This window comes from Aristolochia californica, unplaced genomic scaffold (genome assembly GCF_029961685.1).
Source record: "Aristolochia californica isolate CCGP_79_NKW_82.1479 unplaced genomic scaffold, dmAriCali1.0.hap1 SCAF_15, whole genome shotgun sequence".
NCBI classification, from domain to species: domain Eukaryota; kingdom Viridiplantae; phylum Streptophyta; class Magnoliopsida; order Piperales; family Aristolochiaceae; genus Aristolochia; species Aristolochia californica.
In genome coordinates, this window is record NW_027181826.1 from 22,927,778 (window position 1) to 22,955,570 (window position 27,793).

At 35.8% G+C, this 27,793-nt stretch overlaps 2 protein-coding genes across 3 annotated transcripts in view; one reads left to right on the forward strand and one right to left on the reverse strand.

Annotated features, from left to right (window-relative positions):
- The window catches only part of LOC137951324 (sister chromatid cohesion protein SCC2), a 34,532-nt gene extending 17,305 nt beyond the window's left edge, over window positions 1-17,227 (reverse strand). Inside the window, exons 1-18 of one of the 2 annotated variants that reach the window (XM_068797908.1) lie at window positions 16,830-17,227; window positions 15,552-15,661; window positions 9,277-9,413; window positions 9,098-9,194; window positions 8,606-8,862; window positions 8,365-8,472; window positions 8,042-8,153; window positions 6,916-7,003; window positions 6,580-6,766; window positions 6,029-6,472; window positions 5,405-5,931; window positions 5,109-5,319; window positions 4,977-5,027; window positions 4,729-4,833; window positions 4,468-4,635; window positions 1,934-2,233; window positions 1,700-1,852; window positions 931-1,097 (exon numbers count right to left, since the gene is read on the reverse strand). In XM_068797908.1, the coding sequence (XP_068654009.1) occupies window positions 931-1,097; window positions 1,700-1,852; window positions 1,934-2,233; window positions 4,468-4,635; window positions 4,729-4,833; window positions 4,977-5,027; window positions 5,109-5,319; window positions 5,405-5,931; window positions 6,029-6,472; window positions 6,580-6,766; window positions 6,916-7,003; window positions 8,042-8,153; window positions 8,365-8,472; window positions 8,606-8,862; window positions 9,098-9,194; window positions 9,277-9,413; window positions 15,552-15,661; window positions 16,830-17,062 (3,455 nt within the window). In that variant the 5' untranslated portion in view covers window positions 17,063-17,227. Of the gene's footprint in view, window positions 1-930; window positions 1,098-1,699; window positions 1,853-1,933; window positions 2,234-4,467; window positions 4,636-4,728; window positions 4,888-4,976; window positions 5,028-5,108; window positions 5,320-5,404; window positions 5,932-6,028; window positions 6,473-6,579; window positions 6,767-6,915; window positions 7,004-8,041; window positions 8,154-8,364; window positions 8,473-8,605; window positions 8,863-9,097; window positions 9,195-9,276; window positions 9,414-15,551; window positions 15,662-16,829 lie in introns of both variants that reach the window. The other variant, XM_068797907.1, reaches the window with a different exon arrangement.
- A 6,055-nt stretch (window positions 17,228-23,282) lies between these two features.
- Window positions 23,283-24,371, forward strand: LOC137951378 (expansin-A22-like). The gene is made up of 2 exons (XM_068797994.1): window positions 23,283-23,441; window positions 23,712-24,371. The coding sequence occupies exons 1-2, from the start codon at window positions 23,300-23,302 to the stop codon at window positions 24,323-24,325; spliced, it is 756 nt and encodes a 251-aa protein (XP_068654095.1). The 5' UTR covers window positions 23,283-23,299; the 3' UTR covers window positions 24,326-24,371.
- Window positions 24,372-27,793: the final 3,422 nt, after the last annotated feature.

Sequence of the window (27,793 nt, forward strand, 5' to 3'; positions counted from 1 at the left end):
AGAGGACAATAACGAGCTTGGTTGTCTCTGATACCATGATAACGTTGGGCCAATTCATCCCAAAATGACAAGTGGAAGTGAGGAGGCCTTTCCTTAGCTAATAAGCATAAGTCTTATCAATCCCAATCAATATAGGACTATTCTCTGAGACACTAACTCTCACTTCAAACAAATAACGTAAGACATGGAGCACATACAACTATAGACTGGGGAACTTTTTGCCCTCCATTTTTCTTTTAAAACTTCTCTTTCCGACTCAACTTCTCTATTTCTCTCTTACAATAGAATTCATTTCCCTTTTCTTCTAAATTTTGGATTCTAAAACATGGAGAAAAGAAGCACGTGGTTCATGGACTGAACCTTTTATGAAGTAGCATACAGCTAGAGGAGTAACAAGACGCCAATTCGACAACAGAATGATCACTATGAATCATGTCAAAGACAATTATACAATGTCTAAGCAAAACACACACACAAACACATATCAATCACAAAAACTATAGAGTTAGTACATGGAATAAAGAAACACTAGCAATATCATGGAATGGCAGATTACAATGACTGAGGCTGCATTATAAAAAGTTATGTTGCTGAACCATGACATAAACACTACATGACAAGAATAAAATCACAAATAATAAAACCTCAAAAAAAATAGTAAATAATTTAGCAGCTTGTATTGATCCAGCAGAAAAGGACCATATGACAGTAATGCTGACTACTTAATAGAAGAACCCTGATTAATGCATGGAAACTTACATGTAATTTCACCATTTCTATACTTGCATATGAAACAAAAAGGTTAACTGCATACTACAAAAGACAGCTAAAGCACAGATTGGACAGCAACTTCAGACGACTTAAATGCACATCATGGAAGGAAATAAAAGAAAATCAGTTAAAAATACTGAAACGGGTAGAACAAGTTACCTGATACAGGCATGAACAACTGTAAGGAAAGAATGTCGAAAAATCATTTGTTTCAGGTCTTGTTCAAGTTCTTCAACAATGCTATGAGCAGGCTTTCGCAGAGGCAGAACAGCATCTATAACAAAGATAATACTTTCAAGCAACTGTGCCACAGAACGATTGTCCGCCTATGCAATACAAAAGAACAATTTCTTAAGCTGCAAATTGTTAACACAATATTCATAATCCATCAGCTGAGTTTTAAAAATATGTCACATTCATATCGAAATACCGTCAAAAAATGGATAAGCAGCAAAAAAATTTGAGAATGGAGCGAATTTCATGAAGAAAAAAGAAGAAAATTACAAAAGAAAAGAGGTTTAATGAAAAACAGATGAATCAAAAACGAAATTACAATTAATGAACAGCAATTTGTAATGATGGAAATGCAGAGTTTTTAAAGAAACAATCTCAAAAAGTTAGAGAGAAGATTATAATAACGGTTTCAAGACATCAAGAAGAAAAGATTAGTAACAAGTAAAAACATAATTCTTCCTTGAAATTCTTTATCTTGCTGATAATATAATTATTTGGTCACATGTTCTGAGGTCACAAATTATTTTGCAGACTCTCTTGCCAAAAAGGTGGTCTCCCTCAAATCCATCAATATAAGAGAACCCCCATCTTCTACTTTGTAGTTTTGCCTTGAGGCTTTTAATACAATTTACAGTTTTTCCCAATAAAAAAAGTAAAAATATAATGAAATAGAAGATTGAAACAAATTATTAACCTGGCTTTTGAGATAAGGCTGAAGTGTCACCACAAATTGGGATGGGTCAGATGCTGGAGCACAGAGCATGGGATCCACAACACAAAATGCATGCAGAGCAAGCACGTAAGGAAGTGCAAGGACCTCAATTTCTTGATTAGTAGCTTCCTCTACCTAAATGAAACTTTCAAATAAATAACTTAGAGAGAATACATCATAGATAAAGAGCAATAAAGAGTTAAGTCTTTTTGTCACCTGCAATATTCTCTCCAACAAGCACCTACACATCAACTCACATCGTTTTCGCACAGTTGCCAGTGCAACTGGATTGATTCCATTAGCTTTAGCAGACTGCGGTAAAAAATCTAGGGACAGGTTTCGTCTAATAACAGTGACAAGAAGTTGATGGTTTGGCATCCTTCTCAACATCTCAACAATCTGCTCAGTTTTCCGAGCTACTTCCAAAGGAACATGACTACCATCTCCAAAATATTGGATCTGGGGCTCTGATGGCTCTTCAAACCAGAATTCAAAGAAGGTTTTTGAAACAAGGTCCTAGAACAAATCAGAAGAATAAAAGCAGAATCATGTATTCAACAAATCTGGAGAATAGAATGCTGTAGAAAAGTAAATGAGCAACAAATTCAAGATATGTGTGACACGCGTTACAATTTTCAATTACAAGCAAAACAGAGCCGTAAATAGATATATTTAAAAAAAAGGTGTTAAGGAGTCCCACATGGATTAGTGAGTACAAAGATCTTGAGTTTATTAGGGAAAGAGGCTTCTTAAGTTGGCTAGTCATTTTGGGATAGGCCTCGGACCCAACTTTACATGGTATTAGAATGGGTACTCAAATGTGAGCCAGTACCCAACTTTACAAAAGGAATTGAGATGGAACGCATCAGATGAAAATCTCATGAGAGAATAATATCAGGAATACAGATTTCCTGATATCCATTTCGTTTTCAATTTGGATTAGGATATAAAACTACAGCAAGCCCATGACATCATTGTACAAGGTCCTGATGATGATGATATTTTAGAACTTCTTATGGCAATAATTTGGAGATATTATCAAAAGTAATCAAGATTATGGTGATTCAGTACCACATACAAGATTATTAGAGTTTTATATTTTTGTAAACTTTATTAAGCACTCTGTGAAGAAAACAGTACTAATTTTGCTTATGTAATTAAGTCCACTAGAAAAGCCAATACCATCAACTAGGAAATCAAAATTCATGGCAAAATAGGAACCATGGTTAACTCGTAAGCCCTAATACAAACCAATCACAAATTCATGTGTGTTCTCACTGTAGCTTATTGGAGATTTGCAGAAAAAAAAATAATAATAACCATGTACTGTAATTCTCATGTCCAAAGAAACAAGTATGACTTTTGAATCCTCATTGATCTAAGGCCTTCATTAAAGGACAAGCTATAAAATTTGAAGTATGTACAAAATCTCTTTCTTTTTTTATGAAGATAAGGACTTTGTAGAAAGAGAAGTCCCAGAGGGCAAGGCAAGTACAAAGAAATAAAACAAAAAAACTAATAAAAAGAAATATTTTAAGATTGAGCCTAATTCCATCCCAAAATGAGTAGCCACTGAGTAAGCTTATTGTTCAACCTTATAAACCAACGACTGTTCTAACTCATAATAACAGGCATGAGACGTGAATAACACAGATGAGATACAAATTCAACATGAGGCAAACTGAGCCCAATAGGTAGACTTCTTGTTCTCATACCATGTTAAAAATTGAGCTAGATTTTATCCAAAATGACTAACCAGATAGGATGTCGATTGTTCAACCTTTTAAATTAACAAGTTTTTGCAACACTTGTCCATGTGGGACTATTCCCACTAACAAAATACAAATCGAAAATACAAGAAAAAAGAAATACTATGTCAAAAAATAATAATAAAATAAAAATACATTCAATTTCGAAAAAAATAAATAAATAAATACAAGACAAACTCAAGTTGGAGAGATTAGGAGTTCAGAAAATAGTGTTACGACTCACCGAGTCGTCTCGTGACTTGGCCAAGTTGACTCAGATTTAGGACTGGCTAAGCCAGATCGAGCCTACAAACTCAACCCTTCTACAATGGGCGAGTTACCCTGAGTCACCCTGACCCACCCCGAGTCTAACCCGAGTCGCAATCTAACTTGAGATTTCAAGGACCCTTGTCTCGGTTCCAAGTTGTAACAACAAGGTCCACAACCCTGTCCCTTGCAAGAGAGTCCACCATCTTTGCATAAGATGAAGAGGGAGCAGATCTAAAACCCTGTCCCTCTAAATGCATGTGGAACTTATGACACACCTGATTCAGCTGCTTACAGTTCCACATGCATTTAGAGGCAGAAGGTAATGTACCACAGTATACACTGAAAACTTGGATCAAGACACTCAGGAAATAAAGCAATCAGTATCTGCCTAGGTTTACTTAAAATATATACTGTAACATATGGATCACATGATAAAACATGAATCCAGAAAATGTACCAAAGTATACACAGAAAACTTTGATCAAGACACTCAGGAAATAAAGCAATCAGTATCTGCCTAGGTTTACTTATTTACAGCAACAGCATGCACTGGTATGCATTTTTTTCTTTTTTGAAAGTGACGAGAAATAGCAAATTTTAAAATGAGAAAAAAAGAAATATAAAACAAAGAGAAGCAACAAAAAAAAAATACTGCAAAATTTCAGGATCATAATTTCTCTGCCACCTATTGACAAAATATATTTCTGAAGTATTACATAAAATGGAGCATACCTGGACACTAGCTTCCTCATCATAAACCCGAGAAATGATCTCAATGCAACCATTTGTAAATTCCGAGAAGTTAGGATTTGAGATGCACATATCACGAATTATTCTAATGGCACGTTTGCGAACACTAACTCCTGTATCCTTTATCCGCTCAGCAACCTTTTCAAAGTACTAAAGAATTGGGGAAAGATGATAAGGTGATTAAACACAACATTTTAAATATTGGATAAGGAAGGGAGAAACAAAAATTTTAAGTTCAGGTACCTTCAGACCAACATCAGGATGAGATGCAATATATCTACCAACAAGTTCAAGCGCAGCTTCTCGTACAGAGATTGCAGAGTCGCAAAATCTTCCTTCAACAGCACTCTGGACGCGTTTTTCACACAAAGTCTCTGGATCAGCCTCAACGATTACACTAACCTATACATTCAGTGTGTTATGCATGTCATAAGTTTGAATAAAGCAAAACCAAAAAATAAAAGAAGAAAAGGTAAAACAATTCTAATTACTGCTCGCAAAGCCTTGGCTCTTAATATTGGTGAGTTCTCCCGTAGACTTGCCTGAAAACAAATTGTATCAAAATTTTAAAATTATCAGATGAGAGGGAAAAAAGGGTACTATTATATCCCAAATATCCTTACCAGAAGTACATAGAGAATTTTATCGTATCCTCTAGAAAAGGAATTGTTCTGTGACAACTCCAAGGATATTCTTTTAGCTGACTCCCTTGGCAACAATGAAGAACTAGTCCCAAAATCACGCACAATGGCTTTTGATTTAAGTCTTGCAAAGTAATAAATGAATTTCTCGGAAGATATGGGATCATCTTTATGCCACTGGCACAAATAAAACCTGCGAGTCAAATAGATTCTATGTTAATGGATCTTTAAAGCACGTGTACCTGAAAGGACAAAAGAGCTGAACCATGCTAACAAACCAGCGAGCAAAAAGGTGAACATCATCTGAAGATCCAGCTTCCTGAAGAAAATTTAATAGCAACTGTTGTATAATCTCCAGCCTAGAAATTGAATCTGGAGTTTCCAGATTGCTTTCCTGAATCTCCTTATTGCCACCATTTGACAGGGACTTACAATATGTGCCAAGAACTTCAAGCTGCCGTTTACAGAGACAGAAATGACAAAGCCAGCTATGTGACATATCATCTTGTGAAATAACCCCAAGACAATCTGCATGGAATCGCCTCTCACAGTCTTTACAAATAATTAATTGTTTCTGATTTCCCGCATTAAAACAAATGAAACAGACAGCTTTGCATTGATCAGTGGGATGGTCAGGATTTTCATGTTTTAGCTCCTGCAAAATCCAGAATTTATTCCTGTTGCAAGAGACTGCATCATGTTTCAACCTTGCTGCAATTGTTCCCAGAAGATCAACAGCCATGCAACGAGCAGATATATCTTTTGATTTCAAACCCGCATTTTGAAGCAATAAGACACAGAGGACCTGAATGATAGACCAAATCATATTTGTCAAGTTAGTGGAAGCACATCAAATCATCTCTAGTAGAAAACTGAAAAGACAAAAAAAAAAAAAAAAAAACCTCAAGTAGAAGTGCAGAAGCAGGATACTCTGGTAAGTTCAGCGTCATCAATAGATCAGTAACAATGTTCTCCATTATAACTTTCAACTCAGACAAGTCTTGGGTCTGAGTTTGGGTTTTTGAAGTTGTAAATCGCTGAACAACACGTGTCCAGAAAAGACAGCAGGACTCAGTTGCAGTATCGAGGCATTTAGCAGGGCATGTAGCATCAAATGAGAGCTCAGAGACTGGAGTAGCAGCTAAAGTTAGCTCTAGTGTCTCAGGGAGGCCAGGGCTACACTGAACTATCTGAATCAGCAAGGCAGTTATCATCTGTATCGGCCTCTGTTCTTCATCTGGTAAATGGTACGCTCTTAAAGCACGCTTCGAAAATGGCACTTTCCAGAGCAGCTGAAATGTCTCATCAATCAAGAAATTTTTATGCTGTGTATACAAAGCAAACACCTGAAAGCAAGAACATTCGTGTCATGACTCTCAAAGGAAAAGGCATAAATTATATAAAGCCTGTACAGAAAAGCATGTTAAGAGATCAAAAAATAAAAATCAAGTACCCCACATATCAGATTGATAGCCTTTAATTGCAAGATCTGAATGTTGTCTACCATGAAAGTTGTAAAGCTTGTTTTCACTAACTGGAGAATGCAACTATCAGGCAGCTTCTCTATAGACAGTAAATCTTTAAGAAGCCCAAGAATAGTACAGAGTTTCTGAAGGACAGAATAAATGGCTGCCGAAACCCTAGCAAGGAAAAAGATCCATGAATGACAAAAGAAGGCACCACAATTTATATTTTTTGAAAAAAACTCAATTTAGATTTAGAAATACTTGATCATGCAAATACAAGTAATTTCCAGTTACAGACAATAAGATTATAATAATAATCACACTTGTTGCCGATTGACTTCCTTGGTCTCACACTCCTAAAACTGCGGCGCCTCTTGCCTGATGAACCAACCTCGGCATCGTCTTCTTCACCTAATAAAATAAATCAATTCAAGTAAGAATATCAACTGGGAAGACGACGATTGTCTCCATCTTCTTCACCTAATAAAATAAATCAATTGAAGTAAGAATATTTCCATCTTCTATCATCTTTTAAAATGTATTTTTTATCACATGTAACCAGAACTTTGTCTCCATTGCTATCAAATGATAAAGGTGTAAATGAAAAATGTTTTTTTCTCTATTAAGTACGATTCATATCAAAAATCATGCATATTTACATTTGGATACTAGCATAAAGAGGTCTGATAGTAGATAGATAAACTAGGAATGGATATTACATTCCAGGAAAACCTGGACCCAATGAAGCCATGTCTTCCCAAGTTATCTCTTCTGTAAAAATCTAAGAATATGATTAGATTGTCCACATAAATAACACAAGATCCTAAAGTTCTTCTCAAAACAAGATATGAGGAAGAGTTAAGGAACCTGAAAAGGGTAGCGATTTATAAAACCTGATGTAGGGAAAGCAAAATTTTGAACAAAATGTAGGTCAAGTAAAATAAGGATAAAACAAGGTCGACCATGGAGCACTAACAGAAGAATTAAGTTTTAGCAGCAACAGCAAAAATTTCTAGCAATTGTCAAAATAAACATGAAATTTTTGACATAAAATTTGCAAAACTATCATCATGCCTCTCAGAATAGTGTGTTTCTTTTTGGAGTCAATAAGAGTCACTCCTAATTTATACAAGAAATTGTCCCAACGTTAATCAAAGTTAGAACTAGTCCTTTTTTCTTTCACAAGAACTAGTCTAAGATGCAATCGTAAAGAAAATGAAAATTTTTGTTCCATAGTTATTGGAAGGATTTTTATTGACAGAAGTGCTATTCCACTTTACAATGGCTCGGACTTAGTTCAGTCTTACCTTAATTGAAGTAATATCACAGACCTATAGTAAGCAGATGGCCAGAATACCTAATAAACAAAAAATGGTACCCCTCTACGTGTAAAAATGGGAAGTATTACCATCAGATGCTCCAGTTTTACGTAAAAATGAGAAGTATTACCATCAGATGCTCCAGTTTCCCTTGGTTTATGGAGCGCACGGTAAGATGGATCACATGCAAACATTGTTTCCATGATATGATGCCTTGAGCAGTCCAGAATTCTTTCAATCATCTGACAAGAACAGAAAAAGTCAGGTTCTAAATGGCTGGTAAAGATACTATAATATGCATAGAAAGTACTAGTGCTGGAGAAGTAAAATATGAGGCAGTTCACTTAATGCATGGAAGAGCACACAAACAAACACACACAACACATAGGCAAACAAAACAAAAAAGCAATCACTAAAAAAAGTTGATAAAATGATTCTATTAAAGCAACATACTTCTTCTTTATAAAGCTGCTTTGGCATGTCATGATGTGTCATAATTGTAAGGGCTGCATGAATAGACTCCAAAGCAGACATTACTGATGATACAACATCCGAATCCGCCTGGAATAAAGCAGAATTTGTCAAAGGACAATTTAACCAAACTCGTATAATAACAAAATTAACTAGTCCATCCAACATCATAATTTGACATCATATAAGTAGGCTGAAGATTCATGATAGGCCCGCTACTTACGCTTTCATTTTCATCAACGGATAGAACCTGACCATGCCGAATCTGACGATCTAAAACATTTAGAAGCCTTACAAGAGTATCTACAGGAACCAGGTGCAGGACTTTCTGCGCACGGGGTGACATTAATTCATTGGCAAGCAACTTAATGTCAGCTAGATGAAAAGGTGGCCCATCTACTTCATCGAGCTCATCATTAGCAGTTTCTGCTCTTCCACAGAAGTCCTCCAGCACATCACAAAAGCCTCTTATTGTCACCTCTAAAAATCAAGTAAATACAAATGTAATAACAGATCAAAATTGAATACTTTAAAAGAACTCTTAAATAGGAAGAGGACTGACTAGTTGGACCGTGGTGTAAACATATTTAAGAGAGTTTAGATTGTAACTTGTGTCTGCTCCCAGTTGGGAGCATAGCACTTCCCTTGCATCTTTCCTTTCAAAAAAATTACTCACCGATTAAAAACGACTACAATAAAGAAATATAAGTCTGACCTTGACATTCAGCAAGATCTTGCGCATCTGATGAAGAGACAGCATCTCTTCCTGTCCTCACCTTTGGTTTTCTTGAAGGAAAAGAAGCTTGTGCAATCTAAAAAAACAACCCAACTAGCATTAGGAAAAACTTTAGTTAAGAGGGAAATAAGCCCATGAAGAGAGGAAAACATTCCCACATTGGCAAGTTCGCTATTCAAATGATCTTTGACAGTTCTTTCATCCGTTCTCTGAGTTCGACTAAAAGCAGGTATATTCGGTTCAAATGGTTTCTTCTCATATTCGACATCATGACCACTCAGCTCCTCAATAAAACCTGAGAAACTTGACAATACAACACGTAATAAGCATAAAACAATAGATTAGCAAGTACACAAAAGTAAAGAAATACAGAAGCAAAATGAAGGTGATAATCCATACACATCGTCATATTTTCTAGATACTACGTCAACAAAATCATACACAAGTTAATCCTACGAGGAACTCTCAAAGCTCTTGTCATGTAGGTCACTCAAAACACTATCTTTTTCGACTTTGTTGAATTTCTGGAAAAGAGAAAAACTTCACTGACTTATGTAATTTAAATACAATGAGCCTCTATATATAATAGAGGAAACAAATAAAATCCAATTACAATTAAACTATCTTTATCCCAGTTACACCCAAAGTTAAACACTAAAAGATAAGTCCTAGAATAATTGAACAATTACACATAAATAAAAGACTAACATAACTAAAACATTTTTAACTAAGATTCTTTTGTGAAACCTGCTTCCACGAGATTCATCTTAGACTCCTCCATATTAATTCTAGTGTGAGACTTCTTGCTATTAGAGTCATGTAAGACTCTTTCATACCTGCTCTTCAATAGATTTATTATATTGTATCATAATGATTTATTTTTTTGTGAAAAGTCACTTACAATTAAGCCCAAATACAAACAGGACATCTCATATAGTATCACAACAATTAATGCATGCATTAATTTAGTTTTGTGGATTACATCTTATGACATAGCTAGGGACGAAATAATAACATTTGCTTCTTAGAGCCTTGTACTCAGAATTTTGTATAGGTCAACAATGATGAAGATAGGGACAATACACTTGAACTATTGGGATGGCAACACATAGATGACAGGTTTTAGAACATGCACAAATGAAATGTTACATCATTGTGTAATATAATTGTTAAAGGGAATAAACTCACATATGTAAGAGTCAAGAACGTTCTTGTAGCTAGGGTGTCTATTCTTTTGGGCCTAGTTGGATTATACCTCATTTACAATGTCCACATCTCAAACCCACTGTCCATATATTGAGGCTTGGACATGAAGGAGAGAGTTAATGAGAACAATCACACATAGGTTGATGTCAAGAAAATTCTGAAGTTATTAATTGGGCAGAGGTCACCTACCTTCGACTCGTCGATTGAGCATGGAACGAGACCCAACTATAACACAGTAGCAAAGTATTTTTTTTTTCTGTTGGACCTTCTTTGACCCACGTCTAGTCAAAACCCCATTTAAGTTGTCCACACCTTGTGCCCGTTGTTAATTTGTTTAGGCCTCGACATGAAGAGGAATGTTAGTGGGAACAATTCTACATAGTTAATAGTTAGAAAAAACCTTAATAATTCAAATTTAAATCTTCCCCCATTGAAATGCTAATAGACAATATTGTCGAGCAAGTATCAACCTGGCTCATGACTCGAAAGGAATTCAGTTGCCTCAGTGGTTCTAATCTTAGAGGGAATTGGCAGGTGGTAGCTGGGATGATGCATCTTTCTCGTCTTCCGATAATGGCGACCTGGGCTTCTCCACCGACGGGCCATTATGAGTTAAATTTTGATGGTAACGCCTTTGGCTGCTCTGGTCCTGCTGGTTTTAGTAGAGTAATCCATGACAAAATTGTCCTCTCCTTTTCTCCTTCGCCAGGCCGGTGGGAGTCTCCGACTCTACCACTGCAGAACTCCCCGGATTACTCAACAGGCTTCAAGTCTTCCAGGGTCATCTTGTGGGCCCCCTCCTTATTGAAAGCGACTCCAAGATTGTCATTGAGTGGTACGCAAAGTCAACCTATTCTCCTTGGCGGCATTGGGACATTTATTTCGAAATATGTAATATAACTTCTCTTTTGAACTGTACTTGGAACCACATCCTAGGACTGCTAATCACTTAGGAGATATTCAGGCTAAGTTGAGTATTTCACTCCAACACCTTGTGGTGGACAAAGGTCCCCTTAGTTACGTTTGTATATTCTCTCCATCTTTTATAAAAAATTTTACATCCTTCGTAAAAAAAAAAAAAAATTGTTGGCCTAAAGTTAAATTTTTTTAGGAATCTCATTGGTTTTAATGATAACAAAACAATAACTTGCTCTACTAATATTTGATAACAGTGTCTTTAAACATAACCTTCTAGCATCTCCATGATTCAATCACCACCAAATTGAAGAGCTGAATAACAAGTCAAATGAAAAAGGAAACTTAAAACATGGGGAAACCAAGCAAAAGGACAAATAGATGCTAAGAAGAAATCAAGAAACAAGATATCAGGCTCCAAGGCTAAAACCTTCATATATGTTTACAATCTAAGTAGAATTTTTGTTTCCAAGATTAATTGAGCATGTCCCCCAAGAATGAATGAGACAATCATAAGCATTTCAAGGTAAAAATTCAATTAAACGCATCACCAAACCCTTGAGAGCAAAATTTTAAAATTGTTGCATTTGAGCTAGAGGTAACTCATGCTAAACACAAGGCAACTCGAGCAATGGACAAGGCAACTCAAGTACCATCTACAAACCAGTACACTCTTGGATAAGGGAAAAGGCAACTCGAGCTATGCTTGAGGAGACTCAACCTCAAGGCTTGAGATGCAATTGCCCTCAAGTACCTCTTGAAGCACCTCGAGTTGTGTTTTATCAAATTAAATGGCACCTTGAGGGGCCTCTAGCTGTGGTCAAGAAGCTTCAAGCTCCAATGGTTAGAAAATAGGTAATTGGGTATTTTTCTTTATAAACTCACTCATTCTTCAAATAGGTCAAGAAATTTTACAAAAGTTATTCTAAAGATCAATTCTCACATGCTACAGCTTGTGAATCATTCAGCAGTCTCCAACATGAAACACGATACAATCTCACTATAAGTCTTCTAGAGATCATCTTTTATTTTTCTTTGCTTTGAAAATCAATAACTCACATTCCTTGAGTTATAATTTTATTTTCAATTTGTTTTTACTCAAGAAGTTGTGGAGCTTGTGTGCCACAATAACAAGCAAAAAATTTCTTTATGAGTTCTTTTAGAGAGAACCCTCGAGGGTTTAAGATTCTCTATAAACCTATTGTGATTTTGGAAGCGTTTAGTGCACATTGTCACCATGTGAGGGAACAAGGGTTAGAATCCCACAGTTTTTTCTCAATGGAACTAGGAATAGGGTACTTGATCAAGGACGACTACATGGTTGGAAGAACCTTGTAAAAATCTCATATCAATTTGTAATGAATGCTAGAATATTTGTGTGCATATGTATAGCTTACTTCAACATATAGCACAAGGAGAACTCAATGTGAGAATTAGAATTTAGAATAGAATTATAATATTGAGAGAGAGAGAGAGAGACATCTAGACCAATAGTTAGTTTCTTGGGGGGAGGGAGACCCAAATTTCAACTAGTTAATGAACCTAGGCCCAACTAAAAAATAATATTTGATAGCACATAGGACGTTAACCACTAAATTTAGAAATTGGGCCTTGAGTCTACAGCCATGATAAGTCTTTTTTATCTAGCTTATCTTGATCAATTAATTAGCCAGACTCTTTTATGAGGTCCATTTTTTTTTTTGGATTGGAATAAGATTGCATAATATTTGTTATATCTATCTACTTTGGAGAATTTGTATTTTTGAGTTTGGAAGAAAAATTCAAGAGAAATACATCCTAGGTGTATAATTCTAGCTATAAAAGAAATTGGTAAAATTGATTGATTGATTAATTATGGATTTTACTCAAAATTATGGGTATTTCAATTCCCATAAATTGTTTATAAATAAATGCTTAAAAAGAGGGTTATGAAAATTATTTTCAGGATATTGTTTTACTTGTAACTTTACAAGTGATGGATTCACTTATGAATAAATTCCAGATAATGAGGGATGCTTCATCTATCCACAGTTTCATTGGAGTAAGAGATTAAAATAAAGGAATTCTCGTTCATCTAGCTTCTCTTGATCACATCAATTAGCCAGACTCTTCTATGAGGTGCATAATTTTTTGGATTGGAACAAGATTGCATATTATTTGTTATATCTATCTACTTTGGAGAATTTGTATTTTTAAGGAAATGGAAGAGAAATTCAAGAAAAATACATCCTAGGGGTATAATTCTAGCTATAAAAGAAACTGGTAAAATTGATTAACTATTGATTTGACTCAAGATTATGGGTATTTCAAGTCCCATCAATTGTTTATAAAACTGTTTCAAAAGAGGTTTTATGAAAATTATTTTCAAGAAATTTTTATACTTGAAATTTTACAAGTGATGGGTCACACTTGTGAATAAATTCCAGATAATGAGGGATGCTTCATGTATCCACAGTTTCATAGGTATGAGAGATTAAAATAAAGGATTCCTCGTTGGAGTTTACAAGGTTGATAGGTCTCATGACTCAATATAAGACATGTTGAAGACGTCAAACTGAACCCAGAAAAGCCCAACCCCAATCTCAAAGAGAAAGGAACCTGACGTTGAGAAGAGGTTAGAAAAAGGATTGAAGGACATCAAACACAATTTGGATCTTCAGCTCAAAAGACAAATTTTAACTATTTATTTTGCATAATCATGAAACTTTGAAGCTATTAAGAAAAACATGGAACTTCAATATTTTTTTGTGAAATTCAGTTTACTTTTTAGCAAAAATCCCATTTAGCACACACATTATTGCAACAAAGCATGAAAAAGCTACCTAGCTCCTAAAAAAATATGAATTGTAAGTAGCCTGAATAGATCAATTGCACTCCTCTCTTTCTTATAAAGGTATACACATTATGGATGACATGAATAATTAGGGTGATTATGTGTCTTCTTTTTAACAACTTTGAAATTTTGAAAACTACAATTAAGAGAGAGTCAAACATAAGGTAAAAAAAAAAAAAAAAAAAGGATCCTACTGACTAGAATGAAAATGAAGAGGGGAGGTAACCTCCCAAAAAAACCAAGGCATTGCAGAAAAGGTACACAAACCAAACAATTCCCAAAGGGAGACAAGTCTCAAATGTTGCTAGTAATCTGGTAGTCATAATTAGAACATGCCATAGACCCCACAGAGGCTTGCAAACATGAAAAAGAAAGTCAAAGAGCTTACCACCCAGCTTGAAAGATCAATTTAATCAAAAGCAAAGAAAAAATATAAAAGTACTCTGCTACTATTTCTTAGTCCATATACTTCAAAAAATGAAGATCAGTCAGCATCAGGAGAAGTTGGTGCAGAAATCCTAGGACACCAGTGCAGTCGGAGGCAGCAAGGACAATCATGAGAAGGTCCAAAAAACCCAAAATTGGCTGAAATGTTCAAAGTATGAAGTGAAAAGGCGAAGACATGAATATTTTCCAAGAAAAAAAGGAGAATGAGGAAACGCCTTTCTGAGAAGACAAAATTCGGACTAGATGGGGCATGGAAAAGCACGTAAGAATGGTAGCCCCACCCCTCTCTTCTATTTTATGAAAGTCGCTCAAGGCAGAAAGCTCCTCCAAGCAATTCTGTGGCCTGATTATACCACATCTCACCCAACCAATTTATGTTATGCCATGCAAAGAGTATAATTCAAGAGCAGCAAAGGGCCAACTTTGTTGCCTTTCTTGGTTTTATTATCATACTTCAGCTCTCAGTTTCCAAAAGGGAAACCAAGAAGGCACATATGAAGTTACAGCAAAAGACCCAGTAGAATTGTGCAGTTACTGTCAATTGGCAGGATCACGGAAAGGTCCCAAAACTCCAGTGAGCATATCTATATCAAAGACTTATCTAATTGGAAGCAGAGCAAATGACAGCCATCATTTTACGCTTCACAAGTTTGATTTTTTTATTGACATTACTGAGCAGAAACCTAGAACAACAGTAATTTGTCCAGCTTGCCCTTATTTTTATTTTCCAAGGCATACTCCCCTTGTTAAATCTAATTTGTTTTGTTTTCAATTGGTCAAGGTCCATAATTCATCAATTAGTTACTCAACTATTTGGTTGGGCCAGAAAAATGAAAATCATGTGATCTTCATATAGGTCTTGGTCTAGAGGAGGAAACAGTAAGAAATATTGTAGGTCCAATTTTTATCTGGGTCTTTCCAATTGCTGCAGGTTACACAATACAAAAAAAAAATTGGTGCCTTATAGAAGTTAGAATTTGCAAGGGAACAAATTAGAATTTGCAGAAGAACACAAAAGAATGCTATTATTACCTGGAATACAATACTCAAAAGCCTCTGAGTTGCACCGCAGGACTTCGTTATAAAGGGTTAGAGCCTCTGTACAAGTCTGTGCAGCCGGAGTTTCATCATTTCTAAGTGTCCTGTGAATACTATCCAGTTAAAAGAAGAGTAAAAGTAAAGAAAACATGTCAAAGTTAAATTGATTAAATGATACTATTCATTGGGTGGTTTTTTTCCTGGAGTCTTATCAGAAGCATCCAAGAGTATAAATTACAGATGAAAAGGGATGATGACATTATTTAAGAATGACTCGGTATTTTACTGCCAACACTTGAAAATCTCCACAGAGCTGCCATCTTTGTAAAACTAGGCATTAATGTTCCACCTATCATCACCCCAAAGCAAAGACAGCATTTAAGTTTATCTTTGCTTGAAGTGGTTCCTATTCTTAATAGTTTATCTTCAAAAGTTCCTGTTATTCACATTTAAGAAAATTTCTTTTACCCATTATCATTTTTTTCAATACTTGCAAATTTTTTTTCAAATTTCCATATCTTGGTGTTTGAGTGTCAGGTGGTGCTGGAGCAGATGAATCTGTATTTTACACTTATTTATCAGCAGAAAATTAAAAAAAAAAAAAAAAAAAAAAACAGCTGTAGTAAGGAGAAAAGACTGAATGCAAGACCTTGCTAGAGGAACATCATGTCACAGCATTTATGTCTTTACAGAGTTAATATTTCACAGTTTGACTCTGGAGAGTATGAGATAATAAGACATCTTAACCGAATAAAATTTTATTGTCTTAACAAAACAATATTTTTATTGCGGTTCTTTAACCAAATTCAATAGTCTACTAGCAATTTATCAGATAAACTTTTGCATTTTGAAAGTCAGAATCAGGCATCTACATTTTCTAGAAATTCCATCTTATGCTAAAAAATATGAGATATATAGAGAGAGAGAAATCATTCAAAGCGAAAAAACCTATTCATGTAGCCATGAAGTAACTTTCCTTGTAAAACATCCCACTTATCGACTTTAGAAATACAAACAGCGTATCATAACAATGGCTAGAAAAGAGACTGAGAAGAAATCGCCAGTGTCGCGCAGCTGGGACCTCAAATTTTGACTTTACCACGTTACGCCAATCAGTCAGACTGCAAGCATCTAACCGCTCAAAAGGCTAAACCAAAGCTATGATGAATATCGGTGGACTCTTTTGAGAAAACTGACGAATGAATATCCAGGAAACGTAGAAAACCAGTTATATCCATCCACTATAAAGCCAAAAAACACTAAAAAACTTACAGATAAGAGACATCAGTGCCTCTAAGAAGATCAGCAATCTTGCTCGCGTTAGCGAGAATTTCCGGGCGGTCCAACCATCTCCGTTCCTCAAACAAGCTAATGTCCGGATCAACCGCGCCGCAGAAGAGCGGCAGCGAAGCGAGTGGCACTGAAGGTGCAGCATCCCAGTGAGTAGTGTTCGAAAGCCGGCAAGCCTTCTCAGCGTGGCGGTTCATGTCGCCGGCGGCAGGCATGGATCAGTCTGTTCGGACAAGAGAATTGGGACACGGAAGGGCTGTCATGGTGAATAATTCGGGCGGGAATTGGGAAGAAATTGGAGCGAGAAACAGTAATTTGAAAAGAGGATAGGTTGTTTTGGACAGAGAGAACCCTAGGACAAGAGACAGTGGGAGACGGAAATGGCGCGGAACCAGATTTTTCCCAAATGGATGAGATTTTATAGTAGCTCAGAAGAAGACAAGAGAGAATGGAAGGACCAAGCAGGACTAGAATGACAAAATGGCCCTTGAGCTTCGGCTGATCACTTTCTACTTCCCCACGCTTTCGAACTTCTAAAAGCAGTGATCGCTCAGCGAAGCGACGCTCTTTGATGAGTGTCTAGTCCAAACATTGTAGTGTGCAATAGAAGATAACTGGAACGGCGACCTTGCACAATTACGGTCAGCGCCCGCCTCGGTCGCACAAAGTCAAGGCGTCTCGCCAGGGACGGTAGCGGATTCCGAAAAAACCTTAACCTTGGCTCCTAACCTTGCCCTGCACGCTCTTAACCCCACTCTATACCTTTATAGTCATCCTGTTCCGGTTGATCCTTGGATGAAGTCACATTTTTTTTTATAAAAAAATACTCACTACAAAATATCTAATAAATTTAAAAGTATTTTTATTCTTATTAATTTATATTATATAATATTAATATATATATATATATATATATATATATATATATATATATATTACTTAAAAATACACTGATCCAATACGAAAAGTCATTTGGTGTGAAAAGGTTATCTCATTCATCCGATTATGATCATACGATTAAGATAGTCATTGATGATGATCGGATAGTTGAGATAGCCGTTTCACATGCTTCTCACCAAATAGTTTTTCGTATTGGATTAACCATCAACTTAAAAATATATAATATAGTATATAGTTACATTGAGATAAGTTTTTACATATGGATTTGGAGTGTTCCTCGTTCCTGCTATTAGCAAGTAAGTGGGATGGGTTCCCTACAAATCCTGCCTTGTTGCCATTTTCACTTTGGACCACCAACGATCCTCCTTTCTTCACTCCTGAGTCAATTTACCTTATGTTATCGCGATTTGACTATTCAATTTGGTCATGGATCTAACCAAGTTTTTCATTCTCCTCAAGTTTTATTGGCATATAACCCATACAAATAATTGATTCTAGTTGAATTTAATCAGTGGACCAGTCTTGTTTGGGTTTTATAACAGAGTTGAGGACGTTGTAATTTAAAATAATTAGTAGAAAACCATGCATTGCACTGGAGAAAAATGAAAAATAAGACAAACAAGGAAAAAATAATTTATTGATATTGAATGCATGTTATTCAAATAATTGTTTGAAAAAATAAATATTCTATAATAATAGAATCTATTTATTTATAGGGATTGTGATGGGAACAAGTTTGGGCCAATTAGAAGTTGGATTTGAGGAAACATGTTCCTCACAACCTGCCATACTTCTCCAAAGTTACCTTCTCGATTTATTATATTACTTTTTAGCCTCACATATTATAATTTGAAGTAAGACAAAAACTATTAATTCAACCCCATATTCAGCACAACATTGCATAGGTTTTTGTTAAGAAATCGTCCCACATGGGATACAAACATTTTGAGTTTATTAACTGGAAAAAAAGTTTCCTAGTGGCTAGTAATTTTAGGATAGAGCCTTCGACCCAAATTCAATATGGCATCAGAGCAAGCCACTCAGTATGTGGGTCTCCGCCTAAATTATCTTGTAGAGCCACAAAAGAGAACAGGTCTGCACGTGATGGGGATTGTTAAGAAATAGTCCCACATGGATTAGTGGATATAAAGATCTTGAGTTTATTAGCTGAAAAAAAAAGTTTTCTAAGTGGCTAGTCATTTTAGGATAAGACCTTCGACCCAGATTTAACAGTTTTTCAACAAGAACCACATTTATTGCCCATGGGGTAAATGAAATATCCATCCTTGCTTTAAGAAGGTTGGGTCCATTGAACTTGACCCCTTGTCATCCCTATATAGGAGTGCCCCCTCCCTTGTTAAGACATTGAAGCAAGGGAGGTCAAAGAAGACTAGAAATGAAAAAAAAAAGACATACATAAAATATACCTGATAGAGTGAAGCAAAAAAAAGGAGAGTCGAACTCATTCGAATCTCCAAAAAAACAAAATAATATCAAGAGATAAAAACAACAACAACAAAGCACATTACTCGTTATAAAGGAAACTCTTTTAAAATAGAGTTAATTGTTTCACCTCTTGCTACTATTTGTAATGAAAAAAGTTAAAAAAAAAATAGCATACCCATTTTTTCTCCTACCTCTATTTGTTTATGTTGCTTCAGGTGTTGTTGTTTATTTTTGCTTCAACAAATCGATAATGTTAGACACAATAAGCGGAGGTAAGTCAAGTTGTCAAGTCTACAAGAGTAGTCAACATTTACTTGTTGTCAAAAGCATGACTAACTTTAGTTCTTTGGCATTATTCATAGGAAGCTTTAAGGGAATAGTTATAACTTATAACTAAACTCGTATTATAAATATATGCTAGGAGGAGCTCATCTCCATTTTGGACCTAAGGGAGAGCTTTGAAAGGTGCCCTCAAGTTCTTCTTCTTCTTCTCTTGTTTCACTCTCTTATTCTCACACCCTAATTTGTTCTCTTGTCTCTTCTTCTTTATTTTCTTCTTTTTTCTTCTTATTCTTTAGCTCTTTACACTTAAGATAACAAAATCCTAGAAATCAATAAGGTTTCAAAGCAAGGATTCCAAGATTTCAATATGAAGCTGCTCAATTTTTTTTATGAAATTTTAGATAAACTCAACAAGTATCATGCAATGAAGCAACCATAAATTGTAATTCATTCTACGTAAGTTTATATTTTTTTTTGTCGAGAAATGTCTGAAGGTACATAAGTATTAATTATCTATGTGTTTTTAGAATCTATCATTGAGTTCCTCAAAGTTCATTCGAATTTTTAAGTTTTTTTTTTTTAAATTATGGAATTGTTTCCTCGTAAGAGCCTTTGCAACTCGTTTTTTTAAGTCTCTTAAAAGAGACCAGATTTGAAGTACATCATGACCATGAGATTTTTTACCACTCCTCTTGACTTTTCCCTCTTAAAGTTATATAATTTTTGAGTTGTTGCATCTCATGTGAAAATTGAAACCCTAATTTAGGGTTTGATACAATTCATTGATTTTACTTCTAATGCATGTTTGTGTTGAAGATGAGATCCTAAGATAAGATTCAAAGATTTCTAATTTGAATTCATATGGGATAAAATACATTATATATGTGTAATATGATTTGTATCGTTTCATAGAAAAAAAAATAAAATATTTGATATGGAATCAAAGCGACCTTATTTTCGCCAATCCTGAAATCGCCGCTTTTGGCTTTGGCAACGATACCATCAAGGTTCAAAACCTCTCAATAAACATAATTCCTTTCGACCATTTGTTCGTCCGTGATGTTCGCCGAGAGACACAATTGGAAAACCAACCGAAGCTTCATTTCTTCTCATTCAAAGGTGTTTGATTTGTCGTCGCTTCAGCTCCAGTGACAACACCATCAAAGTTTGCGGTGACATTCAATGCCATCGCCACACCGAGGCATTTGGCCAAAAAAAAAAATAATTTCACTGGCAACGTACAAAGGTGGGAGATCTCGGCTGCAGATAGACCCCTTCCCTTCACCATCGTGTGATCTTGTCTGTTTTCGACCGACAAACACCATCGTCGGGGAGAGGATACTTCTCTGCACAACTCACACAGACGTAGAGGCATCTCACTCAAAGTTTGAACCAAAGGAGAGTGCCACCATACAATCTCCTTTGCTTCCAACCATCGAACGTTGTTGACAGGAAGATCCCTCTTAGTGAAATCCACACAGACGCCGAGGTGTCTCGCTTGAAGTCTGAGCTGAAGAAGACTTATATTTTTCTGGCATCGACAACCGAGGCACCTTGTTGAAATCTGAACTTGTACGCGAAGCCCAATAAGTTTCAAATATGGCACATTGATCCATTATACTGTTTCATAGTACTATCTTTCAACAAGGATATTGCAAGCATGACATCCAACCTTGCTAGTCCCAATCACCCTCTGTATCTTCACCATTCAGATTAGTCTGGGTTGGTTCTCGTACCACAACTCCTCACTGAAGAGAATTATAGCACATGGAGTCATTCCATGACTATGGCTCTCACAATAAAAAAACAAATATGGTTTGGTCAATGGATTACTAAAGCGACCAAACAGGGATGCCAACGATGAATTGTAACAATGGATTCGCTATGACAATCTTGGCAAAACCTGGTTATTGAGTTCAGTCTTCAAGAATACTGCGACGAACGTGTTCTATTGTGATTGAGCACAATCAGTTTGGAATGAACTGTAGGAATGTTTTTCTCAGGTAAACAACGTTCAACTATTTCATATCGAGAATGAGATACATGATTGCTTACGATATAATATGTCTGTTAGCTCCTATTTCACCAAACTCAAAGGATTGTGAGATGGGAGAGATGATATTTGTCTTATCTCACACTGTAGTTGTAGAACTGTGAAGGAGAAACTACCCTATCGAGAAACACAGAAAATCACCAAGTTTCTCATGGGATTAACTGAATCTTTTACTAAAGTACGTGGACAAATATTAACAATAGACCATTTGCCTAAGATTGGCAAGGTCTATTCCCTCGTGCTCAAGCATGAACGACATAAAAATGTACCTGATAAAAGGAACATAGTTCAACTTCAGGCAACAACTTTTGCCGTCAGGAATTCAAGCAAGAAAAGTGGTACTTCCACTTGTACAAAATATAACAAAGACGATCACAACATTGCAGATTGTCGAGCACATTTGAAGTGCACTTATTGCTAATGGAAAGGTCACTCAGGAGAAGAAGACAGGATGAAAGAGAATGAAAGAGGGGAGGGAGAGAAGTGTAGCTTCATTCATTGTTAATGCTCATTTCTCCTTCGTGGGAAAGCCTGAATGATTGTGAAATTGGATGCTTGTTTCTCTCATGTCTAGGTTTAGAAAACATGTTTTGGTTAAGAGAAATAATCAAATCGATTGGTTTGGACTACAAACAAGGGTATTTTCATCCCCCAGACTATGAATTGTGAATATGTTGTCTCTAATTTATGAATTATAGATTTACCATCATTCAATATTTAATCCATATTTTTTTATTTAAAAATCCACCTATATACTTCATGTACATGCCCATATTCAGAAAAATGGCACATGAGAAAGAAATACTAGGAAATAAAGATTTTTAAAAAATAAAATTTGGAACTAAATGAGAGTTGTTACTAATTATAATACAACCATATAGAGCAACTTGTAAATTCATTGTCAATACCTACTTATAGCTATGAAATTTATGTGTTTGTTGTTAAAAAGTGTTCTAATGAAGAAAAAATAATTTATAGTTATTTCTTTTGCAAGAACACAAAAATATTTAGCGGGAAATATGTTTCCATTTAGTGATGAATTTCAATGTTAGTCGTTAAATATGTATTTTGACTAAGAACATTCTTCTTTTATCGTTAAAAAGTATTGAAAGACGAACATTATTTAGTCATCATTAAAAATCAATTGTAATTAGATTGGTCCAGTTCGAGAATTTACTTGTACACATCGGAGACAAATGAAAGGTTTTTTTTTTTTTTTTGGTCTTCGGCACGACTCGAAGAGCTAACCTAGTATTTGAAAAGGTAAAAATGTAACCAGCAGGGTAAATCAAAATTATTACATTTATCTGTGCTAATTAAAAAAATCCTTTGATGTTAGAAGAGTTTCGAAGGGGACAATTGTAATTATCTATCACCTGCAGAGCCTATAATCATCAGTTTAGCTATTTGCAGCAGCAGGTAGTTTCAAACTTAACAAACTTCAGCCAGAACTCTTTGCCTCGAGTACATTTATTATATACCATCTGAATTTGCTGTCCATTTGATTTTTCTCTCTTGAAATTTAATCTCCTTCCCCTTTTAAGACTTTTGTCATTCATGCGGAAGCGATGAACAGCTCAAATACCTGAGAGAACCAGCACATTTGAGTCAAACTAGGATAACAGTTACCAGTCTCTTCAGTTGAATTCCTGAGACGCGCCTCTTAGAAATGAGATGGTAATCAGAAGCCCCAAAAGAGTTTTACTGCCTATAAATAGGCTGTTCATGGAGCTTGCCTTACAGCAAACACAGATTAGTGGTGGAGGTAGAGATGGCCAGTTACCGGTGTCTTCTTATTCTTACCGTCATTACAGTCTTCTTCTTCTCTGCCACCGGCAACGACGCCAATGACGCTAACTGGCTGGAAGGACATGCTACGTTTTACGGAGACATGTCCGGGAGAGAAACCATGAGTGAGTCACTTTTCTCATCTGTTTTAACTAAGCAAAAGTATTCATTTTGAATTCTAATGAATATTGCAGTTCTCTCAGTCCTTCAAGTTTCTTCTCCATGGTTTTATTTCATAAGCATCTGCATGGATTTCCTCATCTGTTTCCCCTAATCAAAACTCGTTTCAAATTAGATGTATAGTGCCTTCGTCTCTACCCTTCAAGTTTCTTTTCCGCGCATTCAATCGGTTGGTTCAGCGATGCTAATTTTCCATTGTTGTTCATCTTCTGCAGTGGGAGCATGTGGGTATGGTAACCTGTTCGATCAAGGCTACGGCCTCGAGACGACGGCCCTGAGCGAGGCTCTTTTCAACAATGGAGCGACATGTGGAGCTTGCTATGAGGTGAAGTGCTACAATGATCCACAATGGTGCCTTCGGGGGTCCGTCAGGGTGACAGCCACCAATTTCTGTCCGCCCAACTACAGCAAGCCTTACGAGAACTGGTGCAATCCCCCACAGAAGCACTTTGATCTCTCCATGCCCATGTTCCTCAAGATCGCAAAGTATAAGGCAGGGATCGTCCCTATTTTGTTCAAAAGAATCCCCTGTGTCAAGGTTGGTGGTGTCAAGTTCGAGCTCAAGGGTAACCCCTGGTTCTTAATGGTGGTAGTGTACAATGTCGCCGGAGCTGGGGATGTCAGAGCTCTTTCCATCAAAGGCTCCAGCACTAACTGGATGCAAATGTCACGGAACTGGGGGCAGGTTTGGGATGTCCATGCCCAGCTGCTTGGGCAAGGTTTGTCTTTCCGAGTGACTACTAGTAATGGTAGGACAGTGGAGGCTGATAATGTCGTGCCTTCTAATTGGCAGTTTGGGCAGCATTATGAAGCGAGGGTGCAATTCTAGAGAAAGGAATCAAGTTTTCACTGAATAAAAATCAAGTTCCAGAAAATATTCAGAGCAACTCATACTGCTTAATCAATTCCATGTAGGATTTGAGTTAGTTTTTACATCATCTCGTATGAGGATTGCATTTGAATAGAGGTATGAGAAGAAGAGTGTATTTAGATTTTTCATAATAGAATCTCTATGAAATCCAAAAATAGTGCATGAATATGGCTCTACTACTTCCTAAAGAGAACAAAGGAAAATTTGACAGCTCAATTAATTAAAAGGCCATTTACTTCCCTTCAAGTGAGATCATAAGAGTCCAACTTGTGAAATAGATAAAAAAACGCCTTTTGTTTGAATAAAAGGAGAAAGGAACTTGGCTATATGTTCGAGTTTGGCTTGGCACTTCTTGCTTTCTTTCGTGTATGTGATTCATTTCGGTAAATAAACCTTTGTGTTTGATAATATAGAGTCATTCCTTACGACAGATCTAGATTTTTCACTGGTAGATCATATCTTTACTAGTGAAAATAAATTCCATTGGGCAAAGAGGGATGGATTTCGATAGAAAAAGATTCTGTTGCAAATGACAATATATGTCAGTGTGATTTTTTTTTGTAGGCACATAGTTTCCTATCAAGTGTTTCTTGCACCCAGGAAACTCTTTTTGTAGGTAGAATTTTATTTCTATAAAAAACTAACTTTTTCTAAAAAAATAAAAATTCTTGGAAAGACAGGATTATCAAAGAAAATTTATTTGTTAGTAAAAATATATTATGGTTTTTACATGGACGCCTTTATTTCTTGTTTTCCTTTTCTCCCACTTTTCCCCCACACAATTCACCCTATTGCACAACCCCAAACACTGATCGACAATTCTCCCGGCTATGACTAATATCAAGTTTTTATTTTTTTCTTTCATGGTGTTTGTGGGTTTGGGGGCAGCACTACAAGAAAGAGGCGACAAGGTAGTAGAGAGAGCAATAGAGAGGGTGTGTGTGTATGTGACAACAGGGGAGAAAAGAGTGTCAGGGGGATAAATGTCTTTAAATTTATTGCTTAAATAAGTTTAACTATTTATTTTTAGTTATTTAAATTGTATGCTATTCAATTTGTTGAATGTTATTTGGGTTATTTATTTTTCAAAGTAAAATAAATTTATGCATTTTTAGATTGTCATGAAATGGATATCCAAACTCAGCATACCTAAATTTATTACACAAACTAAATCAAAAGATTGTCATGGTAAAAAAGACTAGATTGTCAATAAATTGTCATGGTAAAAAAAACTCCTCACCATATAAAACACAAACTATGCTAAAGTTAAAAAACAAATCAATGACAACTACAATCACATGAGCATTATAGTAGTTCAAAATCCAAACTCAGGTTATTATGTCCACTCCCAAAGTATTTACACTTTAGAGTTCAATCTACTGATAGAAAAGTCAAATGACATCTACAATGACCATAAAGGTCAAATTATAGCAAATGCCCACACTCCGACACTTACATTTGACAACTAGACACACTCGTCTAGACCCACAAAGGGGTTTACAAATTTGCCTCTTCCACATATGACTTTGCAAGAAGTTTTGGAGAGAGTGAAATCACAGTGGCTTTCTTCATCACAAACTTTGGGTTCTTGAATAGAAAAAATCCCAGCATTTGCAAAAAAAAGTCATCTAACACTAAAAATGATACATTGTTCTTTTACTGAAGCTTATCAAAATGTAGTTAAAAATGAGAAAGTACCTAAAATCTTAGCTTTCAGCTGTCAATCATAATGGTAAATCACTTACATGTTTTGGGGACCTATAATGGCTAATTTGATTTTTTCAATCATCTTCTACGATATTTACTGGTCAATTCGAATTGTGTCCCTTGTTTGAACATTTTGTTATGTGGTATGTATGCTCAACCAGTTTGTTTAAATATTTGATCTATTTTGAACAACTCTTTTTCTCTTAGTGCTTCCATCCATGAGCTTTGTTATAACATTTCTTTTTATCACAAAATTGCTCGGTTTGAAAAATCACGTTTGAATAGGCCTTTTTATTCGCACACTTTGCTTGAATATCCAACTTTGTTCGAACAATAACTTCTGTCATAGCTTTCAGACAATTCTTTTGCTATAGCTTCTATTGGTGAGCTTTGTTTGAATATTCTCTTTACTAGAAAAATTTCTTTTAGGACAACTTGTTTGAACCAATATTTTTGTTCCATTGATGCTACTGAATCGTTTAATCTATAAATGGCTACTCAAAAAAAATTTCAAGGGCATATCAATAATTTTAAAGTTGTTTGTTAGCCTCAGAATAATAAGAATCAAGATCTTGAGACCAACACTATATGTGCATGTAGTGAGATGTATGATGTGCTTGTTTGTAAGGAAGGGGGGAGGGGAGAAGACTGATAAGAGAGGGGAGCACCCTAAGGGGGTCAAGTAGAGGGGGGGACTGAACTGAAGGGAGGAGAGGAGAGGGGGACTAGGCTGAAATAAATAACTTATATGCTATTCAATTTGATTAATAGTTTTCAATTGGTTTACTATATTTTCTATTTAAGAATATGAGATTTTGTATACTTTTAGAGTGCAATGCAATAGCGTCCTTTGAGGAGTTCTATTTTTTTGCATCATGAAGACGGGGAATACAATGGGCTATTGCATGGACTTTCTTTCCATCTTGTATGATTGCATTATAGTTTTTTTTTGTATGTTTGGAATTTAGGGTGCAGATGCGAGGATGAAAGTGATATGACGTCAAACTTGGTTGAGAGACATTAATAATAAATAATAATCATAGCAATAGAAGTGTGGATAATACAATTAGAAGATGGAGATAATACAAACCAAAACCATGAACATGTAATGAGCATAATAAGTCATCATAAAAATATTTGCAATCATAGTCTTAGTTATATCTATAATAAATTGTGATGATTTCTAGGAACAACACATAAAGATAAGTCATCTCAAGGGAAGGAGAGAAGAGAGAAACTCTAGATTTTGGAAGAGAGGAGAGAAGAAACCAAAAGATAGAAGGAAAAAGGAAAAGAGAGAGATGTGTATAGACGAATTTGAGCCAAGAAGAAGAGGCTTGAATGCTCTATCACATACTTTGAGACATTTTTTATAATTGTGTGAATGTGTTTACAATGACAATAATGTCCTTAGGGCAACCTGCTTCAAAAGGAAAAAAAATAAATATAAGAGGACATACACCAACTTGCATAATTACAATTTTATGCAAAGCTCTCCTTATTTATTAGTCATGCCACCCCTATGCATGTGGGTGTCTTTTAACGACTTGTTGTGTTGTTTATATACTTGGTAGTTAATTTGAGTCTTTGGGTATGTAAGGGGGCGGCCAATGTCGTTGAGAAGGGGTACCGAGGTAGTAGGAGAGACGAGGGAAGAAACCAAAAGATAGAAGGAGAGAGAGAGAGAGAGAGATAGAGAGATAGAGAGAGAGAGAGAGA

Coding starts and splice junctions, on each gene's coding strand:
- LOC137951378 (XM_068797994.1), top strand. CDS start 23,300: ATGGCCAGTTACCGGTGTCTTCTTATTCTTACCGTCATTACAGTCTTC. Junction 23,442..23,711: donor GTCCGGGAGAGAAACCATGA/GTGAGTCACTTT, acceptor CATCTTCTGCAG/TGGGAGCATGTGGGTATGGT.